At 34.5% G+C, this 15,994-nt stretch overlaps 1 protein-coding gene across 1 annotated transcript; it reads left to right on the plus strand.

Annotated features, from left to right (window-relative positions):
• Positions 1-13,745: 13,745 nt before the first annotated feature.
• LOC124819821 (dof zinc finger protein DOF3.5-like) lies at positions 13,746-14,836 on the plus strand. The gene has a single exon (XM_047291410.2). The coding sequence runs from the start codon at positions 13,946-13,948 to the stop codon at positions 14,834-14,836; it is 891 nt and encodes a 296-aa protein (XP_047147366.2). The 5' UTR covers positions 13,746-13,945.
• The last annotated feature ends 1,158 nt before the right edge of the window (positions 14,837-15,994 follow it).

Below are 15,994 nucleotides of genomic sequence, written 5' to 3' on the forward strand. Positions count from 1 at the left end.
CTTTTTTTCTTTCCATATAGCATGCATAACTACCTATATTGTTGTTGCATTTATTATTAAGTCCTAGGTGATGTTGTCTGTTCTTTAGAATGACATGGTAGGCAGATGTATATACCAACCTCTTTGAAACATAAGTTCTATACTTTTAATAATGATTTCACATTACCTTTTTCAAAATGTAAAAAGTGTTCTTGTGTGCTCTTTAGTATGTATCAATCCATTTGCAATATGGTATAAGGGAAGAATTTTTAGGAATTTCTTAGGATTATTGAATTCAAATTTAACTAATCTCGTGTCTCTTTTTGTCATATGGACTTTGACTCTAGTCCTCCATTAATTGTTCTTTTTAATTTATATGACATTTTGGATTCCTTTGAGAGTTACATGCTCTAATAGGATAATTAAAAAAATATATATTTACAACATAAGTTTCATATTCTAAAAGTAATCTCACACTTAAGGAATATGTGATTAGTTTTTTCCTCTCTCAAACACATTGTATTAGCCAATTGTTTTCATCTATGTGTAAGTATTTTGTTGGTTGCAGTTTTCCCAGGATTAGCCTCCATATGAAGTGAACAACTTTCATATTTGATATAAACACGTGAAGAAATAAAATTCCTCCTCATTAGATTGTCTTAAAAAAAAGGTTGAATTGATAAGAAAAACTTTCCTGAAATCTCCCATTTTTGTAACCATCTATTGTCTCCATATTGTTTTAATAACCTAAAGTTGATCTCCTCCATAAGTCCACATGCATCAATTTCAAAAAAAAAAAAAAAATCATAGAAGATAGAAGAATACTTCAAATTCAGCAAACAATATACTTATTTTGAAACTTTAGTATTGTGACTAAGATAATAAGTTAGATTACTGTCAAAACACAGTAATCGGTTTATTTTGTTAATTAGGATTTCTATTTTTTGTTTTCCCATTTCTTTTCAAGAACCCTATAAATAAGGTTTCTCTCTTTCCCTTCCCGTTGTAACAGAACATACAAAATCATGTTCAAACACTGTAAAAGTTGAGTTTCATTTTTTTACCTATGTTTCTCTGCTTCCACTTCGATCTTCTCTCTCTGTCATACGCCTCTGCTTGCTTCCTCTCGTGAGCTCTTTCTCTCTCTCTCTCTCAAAGAATGAGAAGCTTCTCGAGGGTTTTACTTTTTGAAGGGTACCATTCCTAAAATGGTATCAGAGGAGGTTTAATACCTGCTCTGCTTCTGCTGTGCTAGAATCTTTTCCTTCTGTTTTTCTTGCTTCATTTTTTGGCCCTTTCTTGCTTCTTGCCATGATGGATCAATCCTTCCAGTCCTTTCTATCTACATCCTGGGGAGAATCCAGGACTTACTCTCATCTCTCAAGTCCTAAGTGAAACTAATTACTCTTCTTGGAGCATAAGCATGAGAAGAACTCTTCTTTCAAAAAACAAGATCAAGTTCATTGATGGGTCGATCAAGAAACCTCGAAAAGAAGTGAGGCTTTATTTGATTCATGGGAAAGATGCAACATGATGGTTCTTTCCTGAATTATAAAGACACTTTCTCCACAGATTGCATAAAGTGTGATATATGTTGAAGATGCCAAAGAGTTATGCGATGAATTGAAGGAAAGATTCTCTAAAGGTGACTACTTTAAAATTTCTGATTTACTTCAAGACATTCATTTAATCAAACAGGGAGAAAGAAGTGTTAGCCAATTTTTCACAGATTTAAAGATTCTTTGGGAAGAATTGGAATATCTTAGACCCATACCTAATTGTACGTGTGACATCCCTTGTAATTGTGAGCTATCAAAGATTTCTCTTAAATACAAAGAAATAGAACATGTTATATGTTTCTTAAAAGGGCTGAATGATACCTATAATAGTGTGAGAACTCAAATCCTCTTGATGGATCCCCTCCCCAACATCAATCGTGTTTTCTCACTCATCATACAACAAGAAAGACAAGATATCGACACTGTCAACCAAACTGCTGAAACCAAAGTTCTAACTAATGTTGCTGACAAAAAAAACAATTGGAGAACTGACCAGACCTAGAAAAACAAAGGACGTGGTGTTGGATCACGTGCCCAAGGAAGAAGAAGAGAAGGGAATCCTAACTATGGAAAACAGTGTTCCTACTGTGTCAAAATGAATTATAATGTGAATGAGTGTTATTCCAAGTGTCAACACCCAATTTCGTCCGGGTAAGTAAATAAATAAAAATAAATAAGAGAATAATAATTAATGGTGGGTAAAAAAGATAATAACTATAATATCGGACACAATATTTTTGAAATGTTAGTTTAATATAGTAATAATTTGAATCAATATTATGCTAATAATTATAAACAATAACTAAAATAGTATATTAATATAATTTGCTGCGTTAGTTGCTTTTAAAGAGGAAAATATGATTTTAAAAATGGACAAACATTCTGACAATAATTATAATTAATGTCTTGAATATTATTTGAGTTCTTTTTCTTGGAGCCAAGATATTTTCTTTCCCTATTTTGTTCGTTGCCAATTAATTCACAATTAAGGGCAATATTACCATAATATTACAATGTGTGTATATAAATACGCATCCTGTCATGGAAAAGGGGAGGAGAAAAAAAAGATGGAGAGAGACACTCTGAAACAATAGAGATAGAAAAAGTACAGGAGAGTATAGAGAAAAATAAGTTCTCACGCTAAAGGGACTCTGTCAACAGAAACTATCAAGAAAGAACTAAATGAGTATTGAAAGCTGGAAAGGTATGTCATCTCTGTACATTTCTTTTTCTCTTTTCGCTGAAGGTCTTTCTAAAGGTATTATTTTTTTTACTACACACCAATAATGTTTTTCATAAAAAAGAATATCTTCTCTTGTTTATTTGGTATTGGTTATTTCTCTCGCATCACGTGATATTTATTTATTTTATTTAAAAATAAATAATAAATAAAAAACTTCAAAATAAACAAAAAAATATTTCTTATCATGTATTTTCCTATAAAAAAATAATAATAAATCATAAAATAAATTCTATACGTACTCGTCGGCTTATGACCGATTTCATTCCTTTTTTCCCACAATTTTCAAAATAAAAGAATTTCTTCAAAAAAAAAAAACGATGTCAATCCTAATCGAGTTCACTTTTCAAACAAACTCACAAACCTTTTTCTAGATAAAGAACTATGTGATCCCTGATTGTCCATCATAAATGGATATACGTAAGGTCAATCCTTGTCGGGTTCATAAAACAAAAAAAATATTTTTTGTTTCTTTATTTATTTTTATTAGGGAAAATTAAACATTTTGAAAAATCACGTCAACTTTATACATTTAATTAAAGGTGCTGCTTTTGGGCAGACGCAATAGGGTGCTAACACCTTCCTTACGCGTAACCGATTCCCGAACCCTAAAATCTAGTTTTTGTAGACCATGTCGTATTTTATGGTTTTCCATGGTTTTTCCATAATAAACTATGGTGGCGACTCCCAAAATACTTTCTTAAACCCGTTTGTTTTCGGTTCACCGTCCCGTTGCAATCCTGATTGCGACACCAAGCATGGTTACCCACCTTGGTATAAGAAAGCTGACAGCAATCAGGACAAAAAGATTGACTAGAGTTCTGCCAATATTTGCCAGAGCAGTTTTGGCCTAGAGGATGTTTAACCCACTCACCAGGCCAGCACCAATGTTGCCTTCAATTCTTTTACCCCAGAGCAGATGCAAAAGCTTCTATGAATGATAGAAAAGGTTGATGAATCTACTCATAAGTTCAATCAAATGCAGAGAAATAACACAGAAGACAAACAAGGTACCCTTGCTTGGATTGTTGACACTAGGGCCACTAATCATGTGACCCATGAGAAAAGGAACTTTGTCACTTTTTATAAAATTAAGCCCATTTCTGTCAGATTCCCAAATAACTCTGTTATCAGTGCTGAACATGCAGGGACTGTCCAATTCTCTAAAGATTTTATTATTTTTAATGTTCTATATATTCATGATTTTTATTTTAATCTAATTTTTGTCCAAAGTCTTATCAAAGACTTAAACTGCAGTCTAACTTTTTTCTCTGAGATTTGTCAAATAAGGGAGAATTCTACATTGAAGATGATTGGGTGTGCTAATCCTTACAAATGTCTTTATTATCTACAAGCCTTTCCCAACCCTGACCAAGATTTCATTTCAAAGTCTGTTTTCTCTTATGAACATGTTGATGTAAATTTGTGGCACTATAGGTTAGGTCATCTAGGACACAAAACTGTAAAACAAATATGCGGAAATTTTCCTTATATGCAAATGACTCCTGATATTGTTTGTGATACTTACCACTATGCTAAACAACATAAATTTCCTTTTCCTAGAAGTGTTTCTTTGTCTACTGAATGTTTTGAAATGATTCATTGTGATATATGTGGTCCTCTTTCCATTTCCTGTGTTCTGGTCATAAGTATTTTCTTACTGTAGTTGATGACTATAGCAGACATACCTGGGCCTTTTTAATGAAGAATAAAGGCTAAACTAGAAATTTATTACAAAACTTTATTGTCAGAGTTAAAAATCAGTTTGATAAAACTGTTAAAACTATTAGGTCAGATAATAGACCTGAATTTAATTTTGTTAACTTGTATGATTTGTATGGCATCAACCATCAAAAGAGTTGTGTTGAAACTCCTGAACAAAATTCTGTTGTGGAGCACAAGCATCAACACATCCTTAATGTGACTTGTAGCCTGCTTTTTCAATCTAATGTGCCTAATGCCTATTGGTCCTATGCTGTCAGTCATGCTGTTTACCTAATAAATAGGTTACCTTCCCCTATTCTTAATAATAGAACACCCAATGACCTTGTGTATAGTGCTCCTCTCACGTATTTGAATTTGAAAACTTTTGGGTACCTATGCTTTGCTTCCACTCTTAAAAACAACAAAAGTAAGCTTGGCCCAAGAGCTAGGAAGGGAATTTTCCTTGGTTACAAGAATGGTGTCAAAGGCTACATTGTTCTTGACATCAACATTAGGGAACTTTTCATAAGTAGAAATGTTATTTTTTATGAAGACATTTTTCCTTACAAAGACCAGCAAAGCAGAGAACTCAATAATAAAGAGGCAAACATAACTACTTTTCTTAATGATCTTCTAGGCATCTAGAATTCTATTGATGATGAGAGACCTGTTGAAATGGACACCAATGATCAAAGGCTGACACAGTAGATTGCCACTACTACTGATAGTGAAGAAAATCATAGTTACAGGAGATATAACAGAGTTAGAAGGGCTCCAGGGTATCTAAATGACTATGTGCATCAGGTTAATCAATCTTTATCTATGAAAAACAATTTTAAATCCCGTTATCCCATTTTTGATATGTTGTCTTGTGATCCTTTGTCAGAGAAACACTTGAAGTATACTATGGCCATCACTGCAAATAATGAACCTCACTCTTATGATGAGGCCAAAAACATGTGTGAATGGGTAGAAGCTATGTACAGAGAAATCAAGGCCTTATAGGATAATAATACTTGGTATTTAACACAACTGCCTCCAGGAAAAACCCCATTGGCTGTAGATGGGTGTACAAGATTAAATACAAGGTTGATGGCACTATAGAAAGATATAAGGCTCGCCTAGTAGCAAAAGGCTATACCCAAAAGGAAGGGATAAACTATTTGGACACATTCTCCCCTGTTGCCAAGCTCACTACTATTAGATTACTCATTGCTCTTGCAGCCTCCAAAAACTGGTTTCTACACCAGCTTGATGTGGACAATGCTTTCCTACATGGGGACCTAAATGAAGAAGTTTACATGGAGCCACCACTTGGTCTTAATGTCCATGAGAAGGGTCAGATTTGCAGGCTCACTAAGTCTCTATATGGACTAAAACAAGCCAGTAGACAGTGGTTTAAAAAATTATCTTTTTTTCTCATTTCTGTCAACTATATTCAATCTAAAGTCTGACCACTCACTTTTTTATCAAAAAGACACCTAAAAATTTCACAACCTTACTTGGTTATGTAGATGACATCATATTGACAGGGAATTCCATGACAGAAAACAATCACATAAAGGTTCTTTTGCATAACAGATTCCAAATAAAAAATCTGGGAGAACTTAAATACTTCCTAGGCTTGGAGGTGGCCAGATCTAAGAAAGGGATTCATTTGTATCAAAGGAAATACGCTCTAGACATCCTTAAGGAAACAAGAATGCTAGGATGCAAATCATGTTCTACCCCATTTCTAAGTGATATAAGCTCATTGTATAAAATGGATAGCTACTTGGATGACCCTAGCTCCTATCGAAGATTGATAGGGAAGCTGCTCTATCTCACTAATACTAGACCTGATTTGTGTTTCTCTATTAATTTGTTAAGTCAGTTTATGCAATCTCCCACTAACTATCATTATCGGGCTGTGCAACATATTCTTAGGTACATAAAATCTAAGCCTTCGGAGGGACTATTTTTTGCAGTTGATTCTCCAATACACCTAAAGGCCTTTAGTGACTCAGATTGGGCAACCTACTTCAATACTAGAAGGTCTACTACAGGTTTTTGCATCTTCCTTGGCTTATCCCTCATCTAATGGAAATCCAAGAAGCAAAGCACCATTTCCAGATCTTCCACCGAAGCAGAATATCATGCTCTAGCAGCTACTGTATGCGAGATATAGTGGATCCACTATCTTCTTCAAGATCTTCAAGTTCAAGCAGTTGGGACTCCTGCTCTCTACTGTGACAACAAGTCAACAAGGCATATAGCTCATAACCAAAGCTTTCACGAGAGAACAAAGTGTACATAGAGTTGGATTGCCATGTTATTCGTGAGAAGATCTAGGCTAATCTCTTACATCTCCTTCCAGTTCGCTCGGATGAACAGTTGGTTGACATCTTTACCAAGTTTGCCCATCGTGTACGGTTCCGATCCATCATCCCCAAGCTTGGATTAGTGAGTATACACCATCCAGCTTGAGGGGAGGCTATTGGGACTAAGATAATCGGTCAAATTATTGTCAAAACACAGTAATCGGCTTATTTTGTTAATCAGGGTTTCTATTTTTTGTTTTCCCCTTTCTTCCCAAGAACCCTATAAATAAGGTTTCCCTCTTTCCCTTCCAGTTGTAACAGAACATACAAAATCATATTCAAACACTGTAAAAGTTGAGTTTCGTTTTCTTACCTCTGTTTCTCTACTTCCGATTCGATCTTCTCTCTCTGTCATACGCCTCTGCTTGCTTCTTTTTGCGAGCTCTTTCTCCCTCTTAAAGAATGAGAAGCTTCTCGAGGGTCTTACTTTTTTAAGGGTACCATTCCTAAAATTTAGAAATGTAAAATTCAATGCATATGAAATCAAGTATAGATGATATCTATAGAAAAAAGTTATAACAAAAAGTAAGCAAATGTCTAATTAGCTTAAAATACAAAATATAAGAAAGTGTGTACAATAAGTCTACTTCACTACAATTAAAAGAAAATGATTTAAATTTCAAAAAAATTGATATTGAAAGTGGTTTTCAATTTACAAACATCCCAACATCCCATTAGTTTCTAGCTTATCGAACACTACTAATGAGTGCATGTTTATATCCCCAGTTAGTCTTTAATATTGAATTCTTCATTGATTTTTGTAATTTAAAAGAATAATTTAATTAGGATTTGTTATAATTGAATTTATTGAACATAAGATACAAAAACAAGATAAAAGTAGCCTTTTAGTTGAATAAATTTTCTTTAGATATTTTGAGGTGTATTAGTGTAGTTGTAGCTAAGTTGAGCTTATTGAAGTGTAAAAATAATTTGGTTAAAGTTTCATGACACCTTAAAGATAAATCCAAGAATAATAAATAATCAAAACCACAAGAAATCAAGTTAAACATTGGATGAAGAAGACAAGAAAAACATGAAAAAAAGTGAAGAAATTTGGCTAAACTTAGCTAAATGAGAAAAAGAGAACGAGCAACAAAAATTAGATCTTGTAATTTTCTCTATTTTTTTGTACAAAAAAGGATTTGATTATTGATAAATGTTTATGATAAAAGATAATTTAGAAAAAGTATATCTTAAGATATTTTATTTGATGTTGTTAAATAATTACTTTATTTAACTATATCAATAAATATCAAAAATAATATTTGCATTTTTTTAATATAATAAATATTTTCTCAAATATTTTTATATCTCCACAACAATCAAATACATCTTGAAGATATTGGATTATTTATAAGATAGTTTGAGGAGATTACTTTATCATAAAGAAGATTACAATAATAGAAAAATAAAAATCCATGGCTAATCAAGTTCTATATAAAAAGACCAAGGGAAAGCAGAAACAACTCCTCGATTTGGAAGCATTCACCACTCCTCTCACTTTTATTTTCATCATGTATCTCACTCCATTCATGGAGGGCGGGCTAAGCTTCTAGGGTTATTGCAATGTAATTTCATTATGGATTTTGAGGTTAAGTTGAATTAATGTCTTTGTTTCGGTTGATTATTGATTTGGATTATCTTTCATCTATGTCTTTTATTTCTCAATCACATGAAAAGTAATGATTTTTACATAGTAGCTAATTAGTGAGGTGTTTTAATCTATACGCATGTAGATCGTGTGAGTTTAATGATTTTTAATTTTGATGGAGAATGTACTTTGATTGAAGTTAGAAACTTTCAAATGATTAAATGAATTTTGCTACCAATTGATAATGTGCTTTTATTAGTGGTGAAAACTTCAACAATAATTAGTCAAGATTGTACTTTGATTAATTAACCTTTAATTTGGTTAGAAGATAAAAGAATAAGCATGACAAAATTTAATTGAAAATGTACTTTGGTTGAATTTATTGTGATTAATCTTGAAATGTCTTATTTTTAATTGAGAATTTACTTTTGGTTAAATGTAAGATCACCCTTAAATTAATTAAGAATGTACTTTAATTAATTTGAAACTCTAAAGCGATAATTAATTGAACAATAATCTTGGATAACAAACGATGAATCTATTTTGGACAAATAGTGGAAGTTAGCCTATTTTATTATAACTGTTTCAAAGTTTTTTTCTTTGTTTTTCATTCAAATCCACATCAATCTTCAATATTAATTTCATTAGGAAAGATTTTTACTTTTATCTTTAAGCATTGCATTGTGTTTTACTAATTTTTAATAGTCTTTCATAAGAGTCGAATATTGAAACAGTATTCCGTATTCGTTGGAAAATGACTCAGAGTTACTTTAACCTTATCTAATTTGTTAACTACTAACTTGATAATAGTGAAATTGCCTTGTTAAGTAGTAGTGATTTGATAGCGTCGATGATAGCGTATCAACTACCTAACCCAAATAATACACACACACACAAACACACTCTAATAGATTTTGGCCTCTAGCCATGACATACCCATCACTCTACTATCCTTTTTCTCTGACTCCACCTTCCAAAGCAGAGTGCCAAGCTAGAAAGATCACACTCCTTTTCCTTGCTCAAATTAAGCACAAAACTGCAGGTATTGTCTAATGGATACCACTCATCATCTTACGACCTTCTCCATCCACAAGTCCTTGAGTCCTTCTAAAAAAAGTTTGAGGAAAACTTCCACAAGGTGATTTACACTTCTAGAAAACACCTATCCGTGTTATTCCAACAAGGTAAACCACTTTCTGAATCATTGTCCAATACCTTCATAAAGTGCTTGAAGTTAGCAGACTCAATAAATCAATCGTCTGATATGTGTACATATATACACCTATCAAACGATTGCCTCCCTTAGCACAAGTGATCGTTTGATGAGTACTTCGTATAGCAAGTACCTTACCTAACTATCACTCTTATAGTTAACCCTCACTTGACCTCTTGTCTAGTTAGTACTCATTTGACCATTAAAGTATATGGTTTGATGTTATTCATTATCCTATAACTTAGTCAAATAAAGCTAAACCCCATCACACTTTACCATATTATTTTGAACTTGTCTAATATCCTTTCTTAGTTATCAACTACCCTTGTCTCTTTCACTATTGTAGTTAGAACTTTCACTCTAGTATTCTCCTAAAAACCTCTATCCATAGGAGGTTTTGACTAGAGCCACCTAGGGCTCACCACTATTACCCTAGATAAACAACACACCACATTTGATCATGGCATTTAATCATACATCAACAAGCATTATCACCAATGCACATACTAAATATAAACACAACCACCACTACAAGAATAACTGATATTACCGACGGCCGTAGTTCATCGGTAATGTATCAAATCCGTCGGTAATTGTCGTTTACCGACAGCTTACCGACGGTCAAAATACCGTCAGTAAAAATGTTGTCGGTAACCTTTACCGACAGATATTTCAGCCGTCGGTAATTACCGAAGGCTTTTGTCCTTCGGTAAAGCCGTCGGTAATTACCGAAGGCTTATTATGGCCTTCGGTAAATCCGTCGGTAATTACCGCGATCTGGTTCATCTTCTTCTTCCTTCCTTCCTCTGTGTCTTTTTTTTTGTTTTCATGAACTCCGCCACCAAAAAAGCATCACGCGAGTAACAAACTAATTTCCAAAGAATCAAACAACCAACTTATTTTCAATAGTTAAAATCATAGGGAATCATGGAGAGTTTCTCTGCAATTCTCAGATTTGTAAGAGGAATGTCCCTAATCGTAAAAATGTGGTGGAGAGCAGCGGTGGTGGAGAGCACGGTGGTAGAGAGCACGGTGGTGGAGGGCAGCGGCGGTGGAGGGCAGCGGCGGAAGGGCAGCGACGGGAGGGCAGCGGCGGGAGGACAGCGACGGTGGAGAGCAACGGCGGTGGAGAGCAGCGGTGGTGGAGGGTAGCGGTGGTGGAGGGCAGCGACGGTGGAGAGCAGTGGCGGTGGAGAACAGCGATAGGAAGAAGTATTACACTGAGATGGAGAGAAATGAGAGAAGAAATGAGTGTTTGCCACATATATTGGCACTGGATGTGAAGCTGGTGTCGAAAAATTTCCGCTTTTTTACCGACGGTCAAAGGCCTTCGGTAAATCAGTCGGTAATGTTGTCCAGCGAAATAATGGGCGAGAAAATTCCCGCTCTTTTTATCGACAGCCAAAAGCCTTCGGTAAATCCGTCGGTAATGTGCATGTCACTTACCGACGGCCTGACCGAAGGCTTTTGACCGTCGATAATTTCGTCAAAAATTAAAATATATCGACGAATATCGATCCGTCGATAATATTAATATTTTTTGTAGTGCACATATATAACATATCAACATGTGTTTCATATCATCAACAATAATATCCACCAACATATTATAACAACAAACACAAAAATGTTAGATTTCCTTACCTTGAAAAATATGTTCTTTTACCCAACAACTCAAACACGTGAGTATAGTCCACACCAGCTTACACCACAAAGAAACACCCCAAACTAGGAATTTGAGCAAACCCACGAGACCTCTGACACCCAACGACTATTACCAATCCCAATGACAACACATGCAAGCATAATCCCAAACTAACAAAACCAAGAAAAACTAGAAAGATTTACCTCTAGTCACATCCAACTTTCCCCTACGACAACCACAACTGTAGAAGGAAGCAAGAAAGAAATGTAGAGAACAATATTTTGTAGAGAAGTATGATTTGTTTAATAATTCAACTCGATGATGGATATTTTTGACTTATGCATGCATTCCTTGAAAAGAGTCAAGCATTGAGTTACACATATTAAGCTCCTTAACCTTCTCACGAACAATTATCCACTAATTCCTCCCTCTCGTTGCACTATTGCTAACACGCGTAAGCGAAACTTTCTTACCATGTGGCTAACATGTGATAACGGTAATTTTTACCATTATCTGTGGTGCACTTTTATACCAAATCAACTCTCTTGAAGCTTGAAACCTACTTAATCCTCTTTTTTATCTAACTTTGTGAATAAGTTTAGTTTAGGTTACACTTAGGGGTTTTCATCACTAATTTTCTCAAATATTTGCAGGCAAATTATGCGCATTGGAAGAGTATCAAAACCATCATCCAACTTTCCCCGAGGACAACCATAACTCTAGAAGGAAGCAAGAAAGAAAGAAATGTAGAGAACAATATTTTGTAGAGAAGTATGATTTGTTTAATAATGCAATTCGATGATGGATATTTTTGACTTATGCATGCATTCCTTGAAAAGAGTCAAGCATTGAGTTACACATATTAAGCTCTTTAACCTTCTCACGAACAATTATCCACTAATTTCTCCCTCATTGAGTTACACATATTAAGCTCTTTAACCTTCTCACGAACAATTATCCACTAATTTCTCCCTCGTTGCACTATTGCTAACACGCGTAAGCAAAACTTCCTTACCATGTGGCTAACATGCAACTGGACATCTCAACACATATGACAACATCTAACGCTTTCAACCTCAACTTGTCTTACCAAAGTAAATGCTCTCATCATCTGCTATGTATATGTTACACTTACAATATCTACACAGTGTAGAACACACCTAATCTCTGATTAGTGCAACTTATACCCCTCATATAACACTCAACCAACAATTATCATCTCTCCAACCAACACTACATTTATCTAGTGCAAGAATATATACTATGTGTTCATAAGCTACTGGAAGAATCTTCCTAGGATTTGACATGGTCTAGTAAACGTAGAAGAAAACATTGTGCATCTCAATGCTCTTCTTGTAGTAGGAGTAACTCGTACAAACACATGATCCCAACCTCAAATTTCAAAGGTCTTCTCTTATTTGCATATGACTTTTGCATATTACTTTTGCCTAGTGTGAGTTGCTTTCATTTGATTCTAAATCAACTTTATATTTTTTGTGGTTTGCTAGAGTAATTATGACCCTACCAACATTGTCTCACTGTCTTGGAACCAACACAAAAGAGTCATACACCTCCTTCCATATAAGAACTCATGGGGAACTAACCCAATATTAGTGTGAAAATTATTATTGTAAATGAACTCTACTAGGGTTGCATTTTCTCCCCAGATTATCCAAGACTCAAACCTTTAATGAATTATTCTACTTACCTTTTTCTAATTTTGTAAAATGGTTAGTCGACACCCAATTCTAAATGATAGGCAGGAAAAAGAAAATCTAGTAATTAATATGTAATATAAGCTGAAATAAAGATGAAATTACGTGTTTGGAATTACATAAGGCATGTAAAGTCAATAATATAATTCTTCATGTTAGGCATCTAAATATCAGTATGAAAAAAGTTTGTAACTTATTCACAGCCTCAATTCCTAAGCATCATGAAGCACAGTTTATGAGCTATTTGTGATGTAAATTCTTCAATTTGCAACAGTTGGATTGGTGTGAAATGGTGAGTTCCCACTTTCTACTTTGAACTAGAGTAAGTGGTTGGGATGCTTACCCTTTTGTGGAAATGTGTTTCTCATATCTAGGCTGTCTGCTGTTGAAAGAAACCTGAAATGATGATATCGATGCCTTTGCTTCCCGACTCACCCTCATCACCACCACTCCCATCACGCCACGTGTCTTCAACACCGACACTTTCTATTAGCCTACGGGGTTGTGGTACACCACCAGGCCTACCTACCCCATGCATCCTCATGTGCATGCATGGTGCATACACATTCCCAAGATCATAATATCCATCATATCATGTGCATCAAATCAAACTTCACCACAACTCTCAATGTGCTTTGGGAGTTCAAGCCTCACTTCGACCACATATAACCCCTCTCTGCACCAAATTAGCATTACCACCTTCTCTTAACTTGTCCCTCTTTCGCTCTCACACGAAAAGTGTGTGTATATACATGTTTTTCTTTGAAACAAATGCATGTAAGGTTTAAAAAAAAGTCTGCATTTATGATTTTGACCGTAATATCAAGATTTCTTTTATGTGTCTGCGACCATAGTACAACTTTAGTAGTAATATCAAGGTTTTTGTTGTGATTTTGACCTTAATATCACAACTTTAGTAGTAACATCAAGGTTTTTGTGATGATGGAGAGTGGATGGAAGGCTGAGGTTGAGATATCACCAAATTGTCCAAGGTGTGGTTCTTCCAACACCAAGTTCTGCTACTACAATAACTACAGCTTAACTCAACCAAGGTACTTTTGCAAAGGGTGCAGAAGGTACTGGACCAAAGGAGGCTCTCTTCGGAATGTGCCTGTTGGTGGTGGCTGCAGGAAGAACAGAAGAGGTAACAAGACCTTGTTGAGACAATCCATTGATGGTTTCACTTTCAAAACTTCATCATCATCACCTTGTGGGAATGCCACAGATCATAATAATAACCCTGTTGGGCATTCTTATGATCCCAGAATAAGGACTTCTGCAGCTTCTAGCTCCTCATCAGGGATGAGTGATGGACCAAATATTGATCTTGCACTAGTTTATGCAAATTTCCTCAACCAAAACCCCAGTTCTGAATCTGGGATTGAGAGCAGTAATCCAGATCAAGTTCGAACAGCTTTTGATCCTTCTCTGGAGAATAATTCAAGGCTATCAAACACAGATGTTTCTGATCCAAGTACTTTGCCTCAAGAAATTGCTCTTACTGGGTGTTTGAATCTTCCAGAACAACCATCCACACATTCTGCTGAAGCTAATAATGGTGGCCAAATATGCTATGGTGACTTCAACTCTATGCAGACTATTCAAAAAGATGGAATTCAGCAGTGTAGTAGTCATGGTGGTGCTGTGAATTTTGAGCTGCCGCCATTACCTGATGAAGTGGAAGCCTCACATGATGATGATCATCATCATATGATGTGGTCAAATTCTGAGATGATGACATTTCAAGCCACGCAACCACCACTTCTTGGACCTGAAGTTCATGATGCAGACTTGTTAATAGGTAATTGGAGCCCCTTTGATTTGCCTTGAGATGTTTAAGAAAAATTATTCTGTTCATTTTTCATTGCTTGCTTGTTATGTTTAGAATGAATTGTTACTGCTAAATAATAAATTTATAAATGTAAACACAAATTAAAAGTCTCTATTTAGTCTACACAGTAACACTACATACACTGAATTTATATACTGATAAACTCTCATTCCTGTGATGACGTCAATCTGGTTGTTCAGTTTTTGAGGTTTTCAATGGTTGTCAGAAAATTGAATTCTTCATCCTGTTACAGTTTCTCGGAAGAAACAACTCATGTTCCATAACTTGCATGACAGAGTGACACTGCTGTCCTGTGTTCACCTTTTATTTTCACTACAGTGAAAAAAATAAAAAGATAAAACAAGTGAACTATTTTTTATATAAATTTAAATTATCCTACCAAGTCAATACGACATTTGATCATGATAAAGTAAGTTATACAGTGTAAGATTACTTTATATTATAGTTATTATAGTTAGTACTTAACCACACACACGATTAGGTTATTAGTTTTTAAAATATTTACATTAAATTTTATATCAATTTTAACTTTTATTAATTGATAAGTAAAAGATTTTATTCAGATAATTCATTACCATTAAATATTTTGTTTATAAAACAATCACGTGTTCATTTCATTTTCTTCTCAAAATTTTAGGATGAAATTTATCCATTGTCGGCATATTTTTCTCAATTATTACCATATCTCATTATCATTGTAGCCTACAACTATTCATAACGTCTCATAGTTGGTAGAAGTCTCGAGCATTCTCAACTATTCCTTAAGGAATCTTCAGTATGATTATTGAAATCAACAAAAGCTACAAAAGTAACAAATGCAAATAAAATTCTTTATTATTAAATGATATTAATTATCATAGACTTTCTTCTCATTCTCTGCAATGGCTGCCGTTCGTAATAAAGAAAACAAAACTTTAGGAAGTTTAACATTCTCGTAACTCGCATAATTCGCCATCCATCTCAAAGTGTTTCCAATAAACTACGTACTCATCCCATTGGGTTTTATTGTTTTTGCTGAGTAATCCCTGTAGGATTCCAATTTTGTTTTATAATGAATTGCAATAAGTAGAAGTATCTCCAACCAATTAGGTTTTGAACCTTAAAATTTTGCTGTTTTGAACTTTAAATTTTGATAT

The sequence above is a fragment of the Vigna umbellata genome, chromosome 8 (assembly GCF_029865625.1).
Source record: "Vigna umbellata cultivar VRB3 chromosome 8, Vumbellata_1.0, whole genome shotgun sequence".
Taxonomy (NCBI): domain Eukaryota; kingdom Viridiplantae; phylum Streptophyta; class Magnoliopsida; order Fabales; family Fabaceae; genus Vigna; species Vigna umbellata.

What these genes read in the sequence shown, in the direction of transcription:
- LOC124819821 (XM_047291410.2), top strand. Translation starts at nt 13,946, where the DNA reads ATGATGGAGAGTGGATGGAAGGCTGAGGTTGAGATATCACCAAATTGT.